General features: G+C 28.1%; 6 protein-coding genes across 6 annotated transcripts; 2 read left to right on the plus strand and 4 right to left on the minus strand.

Annotated features, from left to right (window-relative positions):
- Positions 1-1778: 1778 nt before the first annotated feature.
- On the minus strand, positions 1779-2582 carry GO595_008992 (putative CAMK family protein kinase; the record flags this gene model as incomplete). The annotated part of the gene is made up of 1 exon (XM_067922629.1): positions 1779-2582. One exon carries the CDS (start codon positions 2580-2582, stop codon positions 1779-1781), a length of 804 nt encoding a protein of 267 aa, XP_067770777.1.
- Positions 2583-2675: 93 nt separating this feature from the next.
- On the minus strand, positions 2676-3059 carry GO595_008993 (CAMK family protein kinase; the record flags this gene model as incomplete). Its single annotated transcript, XM_067922630.1, has 1 exon — positions 2676-3059. One exon carries the CDS (start codon positions 3057-3059, stop codon positions 2676-2678), a length of 384 nt encoding a protein of 127 aa, XP_067770778.1.
- A 1331-nt stretch (positions 3060-4390) lies between these two features.
- Positions 4391-5572, minus strand: GO595_008994 (UV excision repair protein RAD23-like B; the record flags this gene model as incomplete). The annotated part of the gene is made up of 1 exon (XM_067922631.1): positions 4391-5572. One exon carries the CDS (start codon positions 5570-5572, stop codon positions 4391-4393), a length of 1182 nt encoding a protein of 393 aa, XP_067770779.1.
- A 243-nt stretch (positions 5573-5815) lies between these two features.
- On the minus strand, positions 5816-6202 carry GO595_008995 (Histone H2B; the record flags this gene model as incomplete). The annotated part of the gene is made up of 1 exon (XM_067922632.1): positions 5816-6202. One exon carries the CDS (start codon positions 6200-6202, stop codon positions 5816-5818), a length of 387 nt encoding a protein of 128 aa, XP_067770780.1.
- A 987-nt stretch (positions 6203-7189) lies between these two features.
- GO595_008996 (Fungal G-protein, alpha subunit) lies at positions 7190-8302 on the plus strand (the record flags this gene model as incomplete). Its single annotated transcript, XM_067922633.1, has 1 exon — positions 7190-8302. One exon carries the CDS (start codon positions 7190-7192, stop codon positions 8300-8302), a length of 1113 nt encoding a protein of 370 aa, XP_067770781.1.
- Positions 8303-11143: 2841 nt separating this feature from the next.
- GO595_008997 (uncharacterized protein) lies at positions 11144-13981 on the plus strand (the record flags this gene model as incomplete). The annotated part of the gene is made up of 1 exon (XM_067922634.1): positions 11144-13981. One exon carries the CDS (start codon positions 11144-11146, stop codon positions 13979-13981), a length of 2838 nt encoding a protein of 945 aa, XP_067770782.1.
- Between the last annotated feature and the right edge of the window lie 6594 nt (positions 13982-20575).

Here is a 20575-nt window from a genome sequence, read left to right on the forward strand (position 1 = left end):
ATGATGAACTTACGTTTAAACTTGATAAAAGACAAACGCCAATAACATGTTTCCACAATCTCATTTTAGCTATTGAACATGCTAGTAATTTTCTTACAGATGAACACTTTTCAATTGCAAAAAATTGTTATGCTCAGGGTAAAGATTTTTTTGCCAAAGTTTTTATCAAAACCCTAATGATACCACAACTAAAGATACGAAATTATAATCAAATATTAATTGATTCTTTAAACTTTATTTCAACAAACGCAAAAGCTCCATCGTTTGTCAAATTTTGTAAAGCCTTTACAACGCCTCACTTCACACGACCAACTAATATCTCAATTTACGGCGGTTATTGTTTTTTTCATCAACACATGGAAATTCAATCAACATTAAATTGGGTACCATTTTATGCCACAGCATATGAAATACTTTTATTATATAAAATTATATTACCATTTTCGGATCCATGTTATTTAGAACAATATGAATATCCATTTAATGAAATACAAAGTAGAGGCTTAATGGATACAATCTATCTTATGCGAATATATCCACGAATAGTATCAAAAAATAAAAAATACGTATTAAAGGATATGTATAAAAACGGATTTTTATTTCCTCAAGAGTATATTTCCAAAAACGTAATTAAGGACGAATATTTCAAAATAAATTTTGATTATTTCCTTCTTCAAGCAACGAAAGAAATTAATAATCCCGTCGAATATTTCCATAATTTATTTTCGATTCAAGACATCGCAAAGAATAACAAAAATTTCCAAATTTATACGTGGAATAAGATAATCAAACGATACATAAAGAAATTTAATGATTACGATGTATTACTATCGTTAATTGATTGTAAACATTCAATTTCTAATCAAATCGAAGCAGCAAAAGAAAACATATTGGAATTAATGTCTTATGTCTCTAAAGCATGGAATGAATCAGATAATGAAATCCAAAAGTTAATAAATTTTTGGAAAATTTTAAATAATTCGGATGAAATACCTCTACATATTATTTTTAATGAATTAGCAAATAATTTCGTAAATGTGAATCCTTCGAATAATAATAATAAACTTCATGAAAATGAAATAAAGAAATTACAAATTTATATGAAATCGATTTTATTAACAAATAATAAAAAAATTATTATAACGAAAATTCCAAAATTTTTTATAGCACTTAAAAAAAGATTTCATAACTTAAGTAATGACGAATTGGATAACGCATTGTATAACTCTATTGTTACAATTGTAAACGATTGTAAAATCGAATTCATAAAATATTTTTGTTATTATTTTAAATACATATTTGGAATGGTTGAAAATATTATTATACCAAACGAAATAAGTATTAATTGGGTGAATATTTTCAATTTGATAACAAAATTTGTTTTCGCAACAAATAAATTAATAATGAAAAACTTTAGTTTGTACCTGGTTGAGCCTACTTGATTTTGTATTATATATACAAAAAAAAAAAAAAAACAAAAAAATTATATAATTTTATAAAAAATAGTTTATGTTTAATTGTTTTTATATATATATAATTTTTTTTTTTTGATTTTTGTTGTTTTCTGACATAAATATAAAACATAGTTTTGATACGAAATATATAATTTTTAATAATAAGTTGATTGAGGAATTCCTTTACATATATTAAACAAAAGAGAGTGAGAAATAAAATTCAAAGGAAAATCCAAAAATATATACAAAAATGTTTCGCTTAGGTGAATATTTATATAAAAAAATTGATTTAACCATTTAATTACATTCTCCCACATACATTTATCATGTCACCGACAAACCCATTACTTGTAATATTCGTTCAGCGAAATCGACGAATTGTGTTTCTATTCCTTTGTGCATTCTAACCTTAACACTAATTTTATTTTCGGATATATATTCACCGATTACACTTCCGTAAAACGTTGCGTCGTTTGTCCGTACGTACATTGTAATTCGATTTGGATGAAACCATTGAAGTCCGCAGTCATCAGCTGCCTCTTGCACGCCGCACATTACATGCCAAATGGTACGTCCGCTAATTTCGATGTTTCGTTCGAGAATTATCGACGTGACATTTGTGGACTCATAGTCCCAACTTGGATGTGACGCAAATGAATTCGCATCAAATGACGCTGAATTAGTATTTGCGTTAGTTGGATGAAATGGCGTGGGTTCATGTTGTGTAGGGTTTATTATGAAGGAATTGGAGTCAAAATGTGCACTATGTTCATGTGACGTGGAAAATTCGTCCCATGGTAATTGATCAAGATCATAATTCGAGGTAAGCATGTGAACAAATACTTTGGCCATGGTGTTATCTGTGCTTTCGAGATCGGATTTAAGCTCATTGATGTTGGAAAAGCCGATTTGGGTTAACACTGAAATTATATTTGGTGACAATTCTGACATATTAATCGCATTAGAAACGGACGTGAAGGGAATGGGTGAAGGAAGAATATAATTGGTTGGAAGATTTCGTCGGAAACAAGGATGTTGTTTAATTTCATTGATGGTAATTCTTTTAGCAGGATCAACTGTAAGCATCTTGTAAATAAGATCTTGGACATCAGGAGGGAATGGAGGCATAGTAAACTTGCCTCTTTTGACTTTTGCTAATACAATTTTGGTTGATGTATCATCAAATGGTAAATATCCCTATGTGTTAGTTTCGAAACAATCTTACTGGACAAAGCATCCAGTAAGGAAAAAACATACTGCAAGAAGAGCATATAAAATTACTCCAAGACTCCAAATGTCAGCTTTACGCCCATCGTACGGGGTGCCCTTAATAACCTCCGGAGCGGCGTAATGGGGTGACCCGCATGATGTTTCTGTGATGTTATGTTTAACCCATCGCGCGAATCCAAAATCTGCGACTTTAATTTGGTTGTTCGAATCAAGTAGAATGTTTTCTGGTTTAAGATCACGATGACATATCCCATGCCAATGAAGATACTCAATTGCTAAAACAATTTGTCGGAAAAAGTCCATGGCTAACTCAACAGAAAGCTTTTTCTTCCTGACTAGGAAATTAAACAATTCTCCATTTTGTGCATATTCCATTACAATGTATAAATGTCGTTGGCTTTCAAGAACATATATAAATTGTAAAATATTTGGATGCTGAACAGCTCTCATTAAAGCTATTTCTCTTTGTACTTTTATTTGTTGGCTTGGATTTTGAGAGAAAATAGATTTTGAAATAATTTTAATAGCATAAATTTTCCCTGTGTCTTTATGCTTTGCAAGACGAACCTTTCCTGTTGTCCCCTCACCTAAAAGATCTGTTAAAATGTATGATCCAACAACTGTTGTTTTTTGTGCCATCGTTTGAAAATTTGCATCTATTAATTGAAAACAAAGTAAACCTCAGAATTCCTCAATCGGACATGTTATTAATGAGCCAACAGCAGCAGCTATAGCGTATGGACACAAGCAACAGCTTACAGGAACACATCACATATTAACATATGATCTTGGTGGAGGTACATTTGTTGTATCTATTGTTCGAATTCAAAAAAATGAATATAAAGTCATTGCGAAAGGTGGTAATACACATTTAGGCGGACGTGATTAAAAATGTAATAGAATCAATACAAAATATTGCCAAAACGATTCATAACGACCTGGATGTTGCTCATGAAATGGTACTTTAATTAACATTTGACGAATTTCAATGATTTTCTTTTGATTTAAATCTTTAATAATGTTTAATTTTGTTGTGTGGGTATCTTTTTTCAAACTTTTTTCAAGAACTGATAATAAAACAGGTAAAACATCATCGCCTTTTTTGAAAGCAGAAAATGGAAATGAATTAATATCATATGGTAGAATTTTAGCAACTGGAAGTTTAACAGTTGTTTTATCAAAATCAAGTAATGTTTGAAATATTGGTTCTAAAATAGAAATAGGCAACAACGGAACAACATTCAAAAATTGACTTAAAACCCATGAATGTTCTTGAACATTATTGAAACATTCATGAATTGCAGAAATTTCTTCCTCTGATGGATGCTTTCTAAGCTTTACTAATATATCATATTGTATTTGGGTTATGCCAAGAACAGAAATTAATACAGATTTTGGCATTTTTGATAATTGTTCGCATGTAAAAGAGAATAATTCACTAGGAATAGAACCATTTAATTCCAAAATAGCTTGAAGAATATTAAAAAAGTTGTAGTGAATTTTATATTTGAACTAGAAAAAGTTCATATTAGAATCATGTTTTTAAGCTTAAACAGTGTTTCAACTTTAAGGAATGATGATTTAACAAAATGAATCTAGTTTATGCTGTTTCTTCAAGTGGGTTTAGAGTAAATGGATGAGTAAAGTAAATTAAGAAAACTAAGGGTCGATAATATTTATAAAATCAAACAAATCCAAAAAATTATTTACACATTATTTAATGCATCCAATGTTGCCTCCTCATCGAAATTATTTGCTTCATAAGCGTCCACGACGTCCACCGGATCGAATCCGAGCGCAATCAATCTTGTGATTGCATTTCTTTGTTCCCTATCATATCTGCGAGATAATATTGTTTCAATAGCTGATTGTCCCGTATTAATATGTGTTGGGATCGAAACATTATTCCCACGTTGCTCAGAATAAACTCCAACCATTGTAAGAAATGGAATTATGTTATTCTCCATAGACTCGAACAACGCATGATCAATGTTATTGATGCACCGCAATATAAAAGCTATGGACTGCGGCGGATTTTCCATTATGAACTCCCTCAATGCTCTGGATGAAGGATGTTCTTCATATGAATCATTCCGTGATGCAAATAGCTCAGGTGGACGCGGATATGGCGCTTCGAGTGAGCGGCGGCGACGCTGACGCTGCTGTTGCTGACGCTGTTGTGGTCGCGCTGGAGAAGAACGCGGCGGATCGGGAAGAGGAGGAACATTACCCGAAGCAAGCATGTCAGCAGCGAGCTCGAGGTTGTTTTGGGAGGCAACAAGCGCGCGCTCGACAAGTGAAGGAGAAAAGCCAACGTCAATGAGCGTATTGAAGTTCTGCGCATAGAGTTCGGGATGAGGAACGGGAAAAGGAGGAGTAACGGACTGATTGGCTGTTGGTGCCTGTTCGTTTTGACCAGAATTTGATTGTGGCTGTTGATTTTGTGCGTCTTGAGGTTGTGGTGCTTGATTTGGATTTGCACTTTGTGCTTGATTTGTATTTGGAACTTGAGCTGCCTGATTTGATGGATGTTCTTGTGTTGTTTGGTTTGCACTTTGTTGATTTGGATTTTGTGGCGTTTGATTAGGATTTTGTGGATTTTGTGTTGTTTGGTTTGAACTTTGTTGACTTGGATTTGATGGCGTTTGATTAGAATTTTGTGGATTTTGCCGCGTTGCTTTAACAATGATGAAGTCATCTGGTTTATAATTTATATCATTTATTAGTTGGTTATCTTGAAGTATTTTTCCTGCATAGATAAGGCTTACCGTGTGTCCATCCAATTTGAAACGAGAAATAATTTTTGGGATAATGTCTTTGACTGTTTTGGATGGATCAATATCTAAAACTACTTGCTTTCCAGATAAAGAACGAAAGCAAATAATCATTTTATTTTTTTATAACTTTATGCAAAATTGCCAATAAGGAAAAGAAAAAGAAACAAAAACAAGATTTAATCACTTACATAATATTTAAAAATGAATCAAATTTGAAATTAACTATTAGAAATCTTAATATAATTTATTTGATTACAAAAATCTGATGAATTCATAATTTAATTATAATATTAAATTAACAACTTAAATCCGCAAAAAAACAATAAAATTTAAGAATATAATCCATAAAAATATTTATTCAGCATTGAATTTAGCAACAGCTTTACCACCTTCAGAGACAGCGTGTTTAGCAAGGTCTCCTGGAAGAACGAGGCGAACAGCTGTTTGAATTTCACGAGAGCCGAGTGTGTTACGGTCATTCATATCAACGAGTCTAGCACCTTCTCTTGCAATCCGTTCGAAAATGTCAGTAACGAAGTTATTCATAACTAACATAGCTTTATTAGAAATTCCAATATCTGGATGAACTTGTTTAAGAACTTTAAAAATGTAAGATGAAAAAGACTCGTTTCTTTTCTTATGACGTTGTTTCTTTTCTTTTTCATTTTCTGTTGGTGTTTCACCTTCAACAGCAGGTTTCTTTTCTGTTGGCGTTTTTGAAGCAGGTTTTTTGGTTGACATTTAATAAAATGAACATTAAAATGTTGTTTAAAACAAAAAAAAAATTTGAAAGGCGACATTAAAATGTCATTTTAGGTAACAATTATTTAAATTCACAAATTTAAAAGGAAATAAAAGTCATTTTAATCCTATAATTTTTAAAATGATAAATTGAAATGAAAGTTCACAAAAAAGTTGACATTATAGACCTATTAAATTTAAAAGGATATTCAAAATATTTTACCGGGATTATTTAATGTCATTTTACACCTTATTTTTTTATATGAATGAAATGAGGCATAATTTTAAATGATGATGTAATTTTATAATTTTTTTATATTCTGCTAAGAAAGGAGTTAAAAATACAGCCACAAAGACATCAATTGAAGGGGAACGTTCACATCCAAAAACAAGATCAAGGACTTCAATTTCCAGTTGTTTATATTGTTTTCTTCGAGAATGTCGTTCTGTTGATTTGGGTTGAGCACCAGTATTTATGACAGCGGTTCTTGAATATGTTACTGTAGAAGTATTCGAACTTGTAGGGAATGCAGCACGAGATAAGTATAAGACACGAATTTCACTACTTCATATCATGCTTTCAATTTATTATGATGAGTAATTAGCAACTTCTTGAATATTTAACTAATTTTTAGTCAGGTGTTTTTTCACATATTCACAAATTTCTTCATGTTCAAAGGAAGAAGAATGAAGAATATGTTTTTCTTTTTTCTATAATTAAAATTATTCTAAACATTTATTGCTATTTTTGATTTAAAAATTATTTCAATTTCCTGAGTTTGATATATATACTAATAGTTTCTTCTTTAATGTATGCTACTCAGATTATTTTTAGAAGATTTCCCAAAATCACCTCAAACAAGCTGAAACAGGTTGCATCACTCAAAAATCGGTTTCTGTTTTTAAACCAACATCATAAACCGTTTATATTGAACTCATTTTTAACGTCGCCTTCAATTTTTGAGGGTAACCCAAAAAAAAATTCAAATGGGCTGCAATACCTCAACCGCACGTGCTACTGAGCAAAGTAACAAACTACCAAGTTGTCCAAAGCCATCTGTGGTTAAAAATACTCTAGTTGAACCAGTGTCGGAAAAAACAGATTTTATTTCAATCCTCTTTGATCAATTTGACAAATTTGATATTAAAATATTAACACTGGGCTCAGGTGAATGCGGTAAATCCACCATTTGGCGTCAACTCAAGTTAGTATATGGAAATGGCTTTAGTACCGATGAAAAGAATGCAATGATAAGCGTGATAAAAATCAACTTGATTGCAGACTTCCAATTATTGGTTAAAACCATCAAATCAAATGGTGGTATAGCATCATATAATTTTTCTAACACTTTTGACATGATATTAGAACTTCAATTAAATGAAGATGAACTCATCCCAGACGTAGCTCATGAAATGAAGCAACTTTGGGAAAACGTATCTGCTAAAGAAATTTATGAAGAATCTAACTCAATAGGTTTTGGAGATTATACATCTTATTTCTTTGACAAAGTTGAAACAATTGCTGATCCAAACTATACTCCAACAGATGAAGATCTTCTTAAGAGTCGTATTCGTACCACTGGTATCAGTTCTATTCAATTTCTCATCAATGATATCAAAACAGAACTTTTTGATGTTGGTGGTCAACTTAGCGAACGACCAAAATGGAAGCGCTGCTATCAAAATGTTAATTTTCTTCTCTTTGTTATTTCTCTTTCTGATTTTGATCAAAATATGTTTGAAGATGAATCAAATTCTCGAACCAAAGACTCATTAAACTTATTTAGCTCCATTGCGAACTCTCAGATATTCATGGATACGCCCATTTTCCTTGTTATGAACAAAGTTGATTTGTTCAAACAAAAACTTAAAAACCATCCAGAGGCGTTCAAAAGTGCTTACGACTTTGATGGCGAATGTGATAACGTTGATGTATGTCTTGAGTACGTTAAGAGGTCATACTTGAACATGTTGTCAAATGATAGAACAGAAAATGCTTTCGTAATGCCAATACCAACTTGCGCTATGGAGGCGGAAAGCATTCGTTCACTTTTCCAGCAAATAGGGAAAAAGATTATTGAGACAAAAGGAAATGAGTAAAGGTTTTCTTTGGATTTAAAAAAAAAATAAATTTGAAATTTTGTAAATTTTCATTAATGTGTAAAGATATTGTATTCACATTATGTTTTCTTATTTTATTGTTGAAAGTTTGTAATGAAATGTTTTGTTTTGATTTTTTGTGGAGAAATCACTAAAGTATATTATATTATATTTAACATGCAGCAAAAATCATAAATTTTTTTATCATGAAACCAATCTATTCTTTATGTTAATAGATATAAATGTGTAATAGGCTTTTATACCAGTTAATTTTTTAAATAATAGAAAGTGATATTAAAAAAAATGCAAAATAAAATTATTTTCGATGATCAATATCATGTTTTTATCAGGAAATACAAATGTTTAGCAATAAAACATTTAAATGTCTTTAATTATATCAAAAAATATTGCCTTCTAAAAGCTACAAAATAACAATAATTTGTTCATTATTTTGAATAGATAATATGTAACTATTCCTCATTTTTTGAAAATCATTATATTAAATGCTTCAATATTTTTAGTTAACATAACTTACAATAAAAGAAAACATAAAAAAAATTTAGGGTATGAATTAGGTGTAATAATTAAAATACTTAGTGAGAAGGTTTGTTGTCTTTCTGTATGACAAGAATGCGCTTCGGCCAGTCGATGCCCAATTACGAAAATATCTAATAACGACTCAGTGCGAACCCAGTATTAAAAAAAAAATCGATTTTTTCTTTCTTGGTTTGTTTTCAATAAGTATTTGGTCATTATTGTAAGGAAATGTAAAATATAAAGCAGTCATGATTTCAATGACGATACATGTAAAAAATAAATTATAGAAATGAAAACTGTAATTTCTTTTCAAAAAGTGGAAATCAACTTTTTCGTAGCAACTTTTTGATAACAAACACACATCTAATTAAACGGTTTCTTTTTTTATTGAATGGAAGAACAGGCGCCTGTAATAAAATATTCGTTTCCTGATTCTACCACATATATAGATCCATTCAAACCAAGGCGTTTCAGTAATTATAAGGTAACAAATTCAGTTTCTATATTCCCACCAGTTAAGCATCATTCAAAAAGAAGTCCTCCATATGTTCAACATATACTCCGTGCGTCATCACAAATATCAGCCATAAAATTTTTCCCAGTTAATGATGCTTTTGTACTTGGAACTTTTAATTCAATTTTTATACTATCCCCACCCCAAGTTGAAATATCGATAGACTTCCCAAAAGAATATCCTTCACTCATAGAATGCATTGATGTGCATCCTTCCGAAGTATTTATTGCCTGTGATGGTTCAGCTAATCTTGTTAACATTATTTCATTACCAAGTGGGGAAATCGTAGCATCTTTAAATAGACACACACAACATGTTTCATCTTTATTCTTTGCACCTACATTTAACAAGATAATATCTACATCTTTTGATGGATCACTAATTATCTCAGATTTTGTTAAGCAAGAAGTTTGCTATAAATATGAAAAATATTTAAACACTAGGCCAATTTCTACTGCCGCTATTCGAGACGATGAATCGGTCATTATTGTTGGATTTGATGATGGAATCATCGGAATTTTTGACGACCGTGAAGAGAACGGTATGATCCAGCTGAATGCCCACCACAGCTGGATCAACTCTATTGGCATTTCGAGCAAAAAGTCGGATAATGCGTGTTATTTTGCATCATGTTCAACCAATAAAGATTTGAAAGTTTGGGACATACGGAACTTGGAAGAGCCGATAATTGATGAACAGAGCTCACAAGATTGCAATTTTTGTAAAATAATGTTTGCTGATGACCAATCATTATTTGCAATGGCAGTCAATGGAACTATTTCACGTTGGAACTATGCTGAAAAGTCCTTAGTAAGCATGTACGACCTCCAAATAAAATCAGTTTCAAAGTGCGATTTGCAAAAAAATTACCGTAGAATTAACTTTTCGGGCGATACCAAAATTTTGTCTTCATTGTATTATTGATTTTGTGTAAATACACTTTATGATTATATATATTTTTAAAAAAATGCATTGCTAATTTAAATGTTTCGACAACCTGCGCAGCATGTGTTACATGGGGTGTTTGAGTTAGAAAATGTCATAACAATGAGCAGCATTAAAATGATTTACTCATCATTTTTGAAAAAAAAAAAAAATCGCAACAAATTATGTATATTTTTTTCCTAATTTTCTATATACATTTCACTATTATTACAAAACGTATTAAAATCTTTATTCTATACATTATGCATTATGCCTTATGAAAAAAGTATTGGAGACATTCCTCTTGTCAAACTATTTCAACTAACATTCCAATTTCGGTATTGTAAATTTTACCTTAAAAGTGTCTATTTTTTTGCTGATGGAAACAAATTTTCGATCAGGAAAAATGATTCTAAATCACTTACCAGTGAAATTAATTATTGCTTAACATTTCCATATATTTAATATTTTCAATTTATTAGTTTTGCTTTAATAAGTAGAAAGACAGATTTCTTCTCGAAGTCATATATGGCAGAATTGTCTAGAATATCAATTAAATAAGATTCAAATAATTAATATTTAAAACCATTTTGTTTTCAATTTATTCATCATATTAAATCATTATATTTGCTAATCAAAACCACATAAAGAAAATGTTATATCATATTATAACAGGCAATCGTATTTTTCAATGCAATTACACATTATTATTGTAAAAAAATAATTTATATCGTTGATTTATTATATCTTTTCATTAATTCAGTTCCATCTTCTTTACGATTTATTTTATCGAGCAATTCAATTCATTTGAATCAAATTGAATTAATAATCAGTTTGTATCATTTCCTAAAAAGTGTCATTTCGAAATGACAGAATTCACATACCAAAGAGTTGTCAACTTAAGGAAACAAATTGCCGATTACTCTGCGAAATATCAAAGCCTTTATCAGACATCTCAAGAGCTTGCGGCACAGATTCGACAACTTGATCAAAATCGTTCACAAGTGTATCCAACTTATCAAGCAATTTTCACAAGAAATAGTAATCTTGAAGAGTGGCAGAAACAAGTTCAAAACATACAAAAAATGATTATAGCAACAGCTCAACAACAACAGCCACTTAAAGAATTAATCGAAATCCAATATCTAAATGATCAATATGGAGAAATCACAGCTGCTAACATCGATAGGAGACTTATAGATGCATCTGGTTTACTTGCTCAGTATGATAATGAAGCAAACAATCTTCAAACGCAAAGAGAAAATATCTTAAATTCATGTCGACAATTACAAAATGAAATTTCTGCCATCAAGCAAGATATGTTACCAATCAAGACACAAACGGAAGTAGATACCAAACGAACCAGAGAGAACAATCATAAGCTCAAAAAGCAAATTACCGAATCTCGAATACAAAAATATCGAAAGTTAATCAACTTCAAAACCGGCCATTTAGAAGGTAGTAATAAAACCATTGAGTCAGAATCCTTATATGCGATATCAAAGCAAAAATATATTTCGCAAAAGAATGCTATTACTGCGCTTAACTATTCATACAGTCTTTTTAACCCAGTAGGACAATCCACAGACCTTCAAAAAGACCATTCAGATGAAATTACGAATATGATAGATAAGATCAAATCCACATTACCATTACCACCAGACCACAAAAACATCTACAAAGAGTCCACAGAGCTTACCAATGTCTATCTTAACGATCGAGACAAACTTATTGATCAAATTGATCATCTCATGAAAGGACTTGATCAAATCAAAGTCATTGAGAACAAAGCATTAGCGCACATTGACACATATCAAACGCAGTATGAGATCAATAGTTTTGAGCAAAAGAAGCTTAAAGAAGAATGTAAACAAATTCACCAACAAAATGATATTCTTCAAGAAGAAATCGAAAACAAGAACAAAATCATTGCAGAGCAACAAAAGTATATCAAACAAATTGAAGAAGAGAACAAACGTATGGAGAATTATAGTTCCATTGATAAACAAACCATTCAAGATCATAAGCTTAAACTGAATGAATTACGTGAACAACAAAAGCAATCACAAGAAAACTATCAACGTTCCAACACATTATTACAAACGAAATCGAATGAATTACTTGAAAAGTTTTCGCAATTCAAGACGTTATTAGGGCAAAATGAATTTGCAGGAACATTTGATAAGTTATATAATGGAATGCGGAATAAGATCAATGAAATCATGTCGCAAATGGTTCAACGTGAGAAAGAATGTCAACAATCACAAAAGATTCTCGAGTATCAATTATCATATGCACATCATTTAATGTCGAAAGGTAATTTAAGTCCACAAAATCGTATTACTAATTTAGAGTTTATTAATTATATTAATCCGGACTCATTAACAGTGACGAAACTTACACCAGGAGAAATCTTAATTATCGAAACAGCTGCGCCACATTTTGCATGTAATTCATTATTTTATCCAGAGAATGTTGATGATGTATATCCATTTACATTATTCACTGCATTAATATATCGGAAAGAAGAGAACAATTTCTTAATGCATTTCTCGACATTAGAAAAGTTTGTATTAACAGCAATCCAAAAGTTTAATAGTAAAGAGAAACTTGTAATTAAACCAGAGAGTGAATCGATTAAAGAGAAGTTAATCTTTGGAGAATATCCATTAAATAAAGTTAAACCGGAAGCACAAACAATTGATTTAATCTTCGAACGAACATTAAGTTATTTACGTGCGATTATGATCTTATCACCGAAGATGATTCAAGATGATAATATTAAATCAGATGTAAGTAATTTAATCAAACAAATTAATAATACACGTCCATCCGATTTATCACAAGAAATATTAAATGCTTATGAACCAACACAACAATATGAACGATCGAACAATAAAACAATTTTACGAAAACGAGCGACAGGTAAACAATCAGAACTAAATCAAGGCCGTCTATTTGAGCAACCACCATATACAGAACGAACTATTAACTTCCGACCGAAAGAAGTTGTTAATAATAAGGACTTAACTTTGATATATAACTTAACGATTAGTGACAATGATTTTTGTGCGCATTTTAATTATTATCATTTTATCTTATATCGAGAAATTACAATTGAAGATTTGATATCATTCTTTAATGTTAATATGAGGACTACAAAGCCACCAAAGTCGATCAATGATTTCTTTAATGAACAAAAGAGAATTAAAACTATAATCAAACATCAATTAAATGGTAATAATCCAAAAGCTTTCGACGCGTTTAGTCGTTGGTTAAATATTGCCGAAAAAGCACTTGAAACGTCGAACTTTTTCTTGTTTTCATCTATTTTAGAAGGCTCAAATGAAAGTAAAATATCCGAAATATTAAACACAAATGATAACGTTAATAATAAAATGAAAGAAATCGCAAACGAAAAGTATAGTAACTTAAAGAGTATTAACGGAGACTTAAGTCAAATGAGACAATTATACGCCGACGCAAATACTTCGTATAAAATTCCGGATATTTCGCAGGCGTTGTTCATTAAGAAGATATTAAATAACGAGGAACTGAAGGAAAACTCAGAGCTGATACAAATGAAATCAATTAGAGACGTAGCAATAGAAGCGCAGTTCTTCTTAATGGGGCAAAATTCGCCAGCGCCATCGTTCGAAATATGCAAAGAATTATATAAGGAAATAGTGAACTTGAAGCCCTAAAATAAGTAAAAAGTCAAATGGAAATAACTTTTGTCGAATATGAAAATGTGTAAACACTTTCGTTCGTTATGAGTGAATACAGATTTCACTGAAGGATTTGGAGCGAAAAAAACAAAAAACATTCGAAAAAATGGTAATTTCTGAAGTTTACGTTTGACGGGAAAAAGTGCATCAGCTTAATGAATATATGGTGAGAAATTAATGTTGTAAAAAATGACTGCCTCTCATATTTTATTCATTGAAATGCTGTAGATGGAAATAATATTTATAGGGAAGCGATAATGTTTGTCATAAATGTGAAGTTTGATTCAAAGAGTTGGTGAATATCAATGAATTAATATAGAAAATAAATAGAAAAAGAAAAAAAGAAGAAAGTCGTGCGTTTATGCAAATGCACAGAAATGACTGTTCTTTGTATTTCCATTTTTAAGTAAATAAACTGTTTCTTTGTTGTTTTGTTTAGATGCTATAGTAATTGCTGTTCCAAATGTATTGAATAATTTCCATATGTTGTTTATAAATATCAAATTATTAAATCAAATATTATATAATATAAAAAAAGGTTTTGAATATTGACGTCTGTTTTATTATTTTCAAGAAGCAATTTAATTATTTCTGTATTATTTCTTTCAGATGCTTTCATAAGTGCTGTAAAATATAATTTGAATGATTTCCAAATAATGTTTTAAAATTTTAATATAATATAATGAATTTCAAAGAAAATAAATAAATATTTCGAACATTAACATCAATTTTTCCATGTCCAAGAAGTAACTTAACTATTTCTATAAAACCAAATCGAGAAGCTTTGAAAAGCGCTGTTTCAAATAGATTAAATGATTTCCAAATATTATTTTGAAATAATAAATTTGTAAAATAAATTTTAAACAAAATAAATAAATATCTTTTGCGTTAACATCAATTTTATTTTGTTCAATTAGTAAATTAACTACTGCAGTATGACCTTTTTCAGTTGCTTTAATTAGTGCTGTTGAAAATGTTTTATATGAATTTGAAATATTAATTTTAGATATTAAATTATTAAATTAAATATTAAATAAAACTAATAAATATCTTTTTCATTAATATTAAATTTATTTTGCTCAAGAAGTAATTTAACTACATCCACATATCCATAAAAGGAAGCAAGCATAAGTTCTGTATTAAATATTTTGAGAAAATTCCAAATTTTTTTTGAGAATATTAAATCAATAAAGAAAATACTAAACAAAATAAATAAATATCTTTTACATTGACTTCAATTCCTTTTTGTTCAAGAAGCAATTTAACTATATCTACATGACCATGAGAAGAAGCCATCATTAAAGCTGTCCAAAATTATTTAAATAATTTCCAAATGCTTTATTAAAATCCAATATTAATATAATAAATTTTAAAAGAAACAAACAAATATCTTTAGCATTAATATCAATACCTTTTTGTTCAAGAAGCAATTTAACTATATCTGTACATCCATTTTCAGCTGCAACCATAAGTGTTGTCCAAAATATTTTAAACCAACTTCAAATATTATTTTGAAACATAAAATAATTAAAACATATTTCAAATAAAATTAATGAAAATTTTTAGCATTAATATCAATTCCTTTTTGTTCAAGGAGTAATTGGATCACACCAACGTTATCTTTAAAAGCTGAATTTATAAGTGCTGTATATAATAATTTGAATAAATTCCAAATATTCTTTTAAAATAAAAAGTTATTAAAACAAATTTTAAGTAAAATTAAAAAATATTTTTAACATTAACATCAACTCCCATTTCCAAAAGTAATTTAACTATATCACAATTACCATTTTCTGCTGAAATTATAAGTATTGTATTAAATAACACAAATAATTTCCAAATACTCTTAAAAAATATTAAATATTATAGTCAAATTCTGAATAAAACATATAAATATCAACTTCATCAATGTTAACTTGTTCTTGTTCAAGAAGTAATACCACTAATTCTAATCTTCCTTTAGCAAATGCATGAATAAGAGGTGTTTGAAGCAATGAAAACAATTTCCAAATATTAATTTAAAACATCAATTTATTTAAATAAAATTTGAATGAAATATATAATCATCTTTATTGTTAAAATTAACTTTAATTCCTATTTCTTCAAGTAAAAATTTACATAGTGAAAAATTAATATATTCTTTTGTTGGAAACAAAAACAAATTAATGAGTTGAAAATGAAAAATATCAGAAATTTTGTTTTCATAAATATATTTAAAGATATCATTTCGATAATATTCAATAGCAACTTCATATGCATTTTTAAATGATGAATGATTTTGTTCACATAAATGAAATATCTCTAAATTTCCACCTGAAACTGCATATTTACCTGTATTTTCTGATTTAGCTCCATTCATAAGTAAATATTTAAAACATTTGACTGATGAAAAAAATGCTGCATAATCAATTAATGTAACAACATTTTTCTTATTAACAAATGAATATCTTTCATAAAGTGATGGTTCGATTGCTTGATTAAAATTAAAATTTTGTTGTGATGATATTTCTTGAAGTTTTTCTATTTCATCATTTCGAATTATTTTCGCAATTTCATTCGGATTTACTCCTTCTTTAATTAATTTCTTATGAAGTTCCCAATCATTCTTTTGTAGTTCTTTTATATTACTTGAGAAATTTCTTGAAAATGGAATATCTCTATCATTTAACATTTTATCTAAAAATTCTTTGGTTGAATAATGTGCGAAATAAAAAGTTTCTTTATACATAACCAAATCTGACGATATTAGACCTAAATTAATCATTCTATCAAGAAGAAAATAAGACTCTTGTGAATCTAATTTTAAAAGGAAATTTGCAAATGATTTTATTAATTTATAATTATTTCCTCCAATTTCTTTTTCGATTTTATTCATGTAATTAAAATAAATATTATAGTCTTTCATTTGTGAAATAAATGATGAATAAATCATTCTAATAAATGCAAGGCTTGAACAAAGTGAAAAATTATCTTTAATGATATTCATTGTATTTTCAAAAGATATATCAATATTATCATCATTCAAGTTAAAAATAATTTCTTCGAGAGACTCTAATGCTTGTTTGTATTTGCTTAATAAATCAGGTTTTTTGCTTTCTTCCATTTTGCGATAATTTTTTTGGGCTATATTCAAAAATTACGGTTTGTAGATAATTTATATTCAATTAAAAATGGGCAAAAAATAATTCAACTTGATTAAGCTGTGGTGTTTAATGCAAAAAAACTAACATTAATACATTTCAAACAGATCAATGAATTCAACTAAAAACAAGTGATATATGGTTTATTAATATTATCGAGTTATATAAAAATTCCATTCTGAAAGTTTCTCTTTTACTAGTCGAAATCCTTCATTTCACCAAATTTTCATTTAATTACTTATCAAAAATACATCATATAATAAAAGAATATATTGTTATGAGATCATTTATGTAAATATTTCTTGAATATTCCTTTTAAACATTAAGATATGATTTATCTCATCTTCCTTTTCATGTTTATTCAAAAAGTGAATTTTGATTTCTACAGCGGTTACTTAGTGACAATTTCTTTCTTTCATCAAGCTTTATACAATAAGGCAACTCATTTTGAGAATTCAAAAAATTATCCATGTTGGGTAAAATCGTATATCCAAGTATACAATCAGATTACACTTGCTGAATTAAAAAATATAAAAAAATATTGTTCACGTTTTAATATTTAAATGTAACATTCAAAATGTACTTATTATAGTTTGCCCTTGAGCTCACAAGTGACGCAAAAATCGTGTCATAGTGAAACAAACTAAGTCAAAATACCCATCCATTTTTTGACTTCTTAAATGGCCACATATTGATTATTGCCATTTTGAGCCTCAAATATTTGTATTTATTAAATTGTAAATCCTGTTATTCAAAAATTCACAACTTTATTGTCATTCAAAAATTTGGCTCTTTCTTCGTGGGTTCCCAAAATATGTAAAGCTTTACAAAAGTCGAATTTATAACAAATCTAAAAATGTTCAAAAAGTTCTAATTTTTTCTCCCATTTTTTCCTTAATGGGAATATCTTCAAGTCAAAATATCGAAGAACAATTTAAACAAGACACTGAAACAGAAGAAAGTCAGGATATAATTTCACCCAAAGAATGTATCCAAAATTTACAACTGCTTGAAAAGTATATTTTTTCATTAAATGAAAACAATATTCAAGAGACATCTGAATCAACAATGAAATTATTTAATAAAAGTTTCCCATATTCATGGCACCTTGTAATTTGTCGATTAATATTTGCTTCTTTTATTTCACAAAGAAAAAGCATTAACATATTTTTAGATTATTTAAAACTAATCGATAAAAAAGAAGAAGAAATATTCGATCAAAGCTTTGATAGAATTCTTAATGTATTAACACAATTCATTCTTACATTAAATTCACGCGAATCTGATTACGTTTTAATGAAAATGTATGAACAAAACATAGTTAATCAAAGCATTCTAAAAAGAAAAAGATCAATTTATTTTGCACAATTTTTATCCGATGAAACATTCAAAATGATCCAATATAATGAAATTAATTGGAATTTTAAGAATGTTATAAAAAATGTCAAAGAAAATGATTGGGAACTTCATAAGAAATTAATTAAAGAAGGACATAATCCAAATGAAATTGCGAAAATAATTCGAAATGATGAAATAGAAAAACTTCAAGAAATATCATCACAAAATAATTTTGATTTTGATCAAATAATCGAACCATCACTTTATGAAAGATATTCATTTATTAATGAAGAAAATGTTTCGTTAATTGATTATGCAGCATTTTTTGGAGCAATTCAATGTTTTAAATATTTACTTATGAACAATGCAAATGTAGAAAACACAGGTAAATATGCAATTGCAGGTGGAAATCTTGAAATTATTCATTTATGTCAGCAAAGTTGTGCAAAATTTAAAGATACATATGAAACAGCAATTCAATTTCATCAAAATGATGCTTTTAATTATCTTTATGAAAATAAAATTGAAGAAATTAATAATTTAAATTATTTAGGAATTAGGTGTATTAAATATGATAATTATGAAATCTTTTCATTTTTGGAAAATGAGGGAATGGAAGTAGATACTATCATTATTAACGAAACAATAAGAACTGGAAACATATTCTTTGCTAATTATTTTCTTGAAGGAAAAAGTTATCCAAAAAATAGCTTTTTTTTAAGTTTGAATTCAAGAAATGTTGAATTCATACAATATTTAATTAAGAAAAAAGGATTTAATATTAATGAAAGAGATTTTCATGTTTGAATATAATTTTTAATATTTTATTTTAATTTTTTTTACACCTCTTATGTTTTGTACTCAAAATAATTATAGTGAAACAGTTAAATTACTTCTTGAACAAGAAGGAATTGATATTAATGCTAAGAATAATTATTTGTTTTATTTAATATTTATTAATATTTTTATATTTCTAAATATTATTTAGAAATTATTTAAATGATTCCAAACAGCACTTACTTTGGCATCTAAAGGAGGTAACATAGAAATAGTTAAATTACTTCTTGAACATGAAGGAATTGATATTAATGCTAAAGAGATTTATTTATTTTATTTTATATTTGTTTGCATAATTTAATATTTCAAAATAATATTTGGAAAATATTTAAAATATTTAATACAGCACTTAATTGGGCATCTGAAAATGATTATACAGAAATAATTAAACTACTACTTGAACATGAAGGAATTGATATTAATTCTAAAGATATTTATTTATTTTATTTAGATTTTATATTAATAATTTCATATTTCAAAATAATATTCGGAAATTATTTAAAATATTTTGGACATTACTTATGAGAGCATCTATAAATGGTTATACAGAAATAGTTAAATTACTTCTTGAACAAAATAGAATTGATATTAATGCTAAAGATATTTATTTGTTTTATTATATGTTTATTTTAATAATTTTATATTTCAAAATAATATTCAGAAATTATTTAAATTATTTAGAACAGCACTTATGAATGCTTCAGAAAGGGGTCATACAAAATAGTTGAATTACTTCTTGAAAAAAAGGGAATTGATATTAATGCTAAAAACATTTATTTATTTTATTTAGATTTTATATTAGTAATTTGGCGTTTCAATATATTATTCGGAAATTGTTTGAATTTTTTTATACAGCACTTATGTTAGCAACCAAAGAATGTAAAACAGAAATAATTGAATTACTTATTAAACAAAAAGGAATTGATGTTAATGCTCAAGATATTTCTTTATTTTATTTAAATTTTATATTAATAATTTGATGTTTTGAAATAATATTTGGAAAAAATTTAAAATATTTAAAACAGTACTCGATTATGCAATCAGAGGAGGTTACATAGAAATATATCATTACTTGAAAAGAAATTATTGAGTAAAAATAGTTAGGAAATGATGAAAACAATAAGAAGATTCGTGTTTAGTATTTTCTTTTCCATAACTATTAGAATAATAAATACTTCCACTTATTCAATTTTATACATAACTATTCAATAAAAAATGGGCAAAAAAATAATACAACTTTATTAAGCTGTGGCGT

This window comes from Histomonas meleagridis (genome assembly GCF_020186115.1).
Source record: "Histomonas meleagridis strain 2922-C6/04-10x chromosome Unknown contig_82, whole genome shotgun sequence".
Taxonomy (NCBI): domain Eukaryota; phylum Parabasalia; order Tritrichomonadida; family Dientamoebidae; genus Histomonas; species Histomonas meleagridis.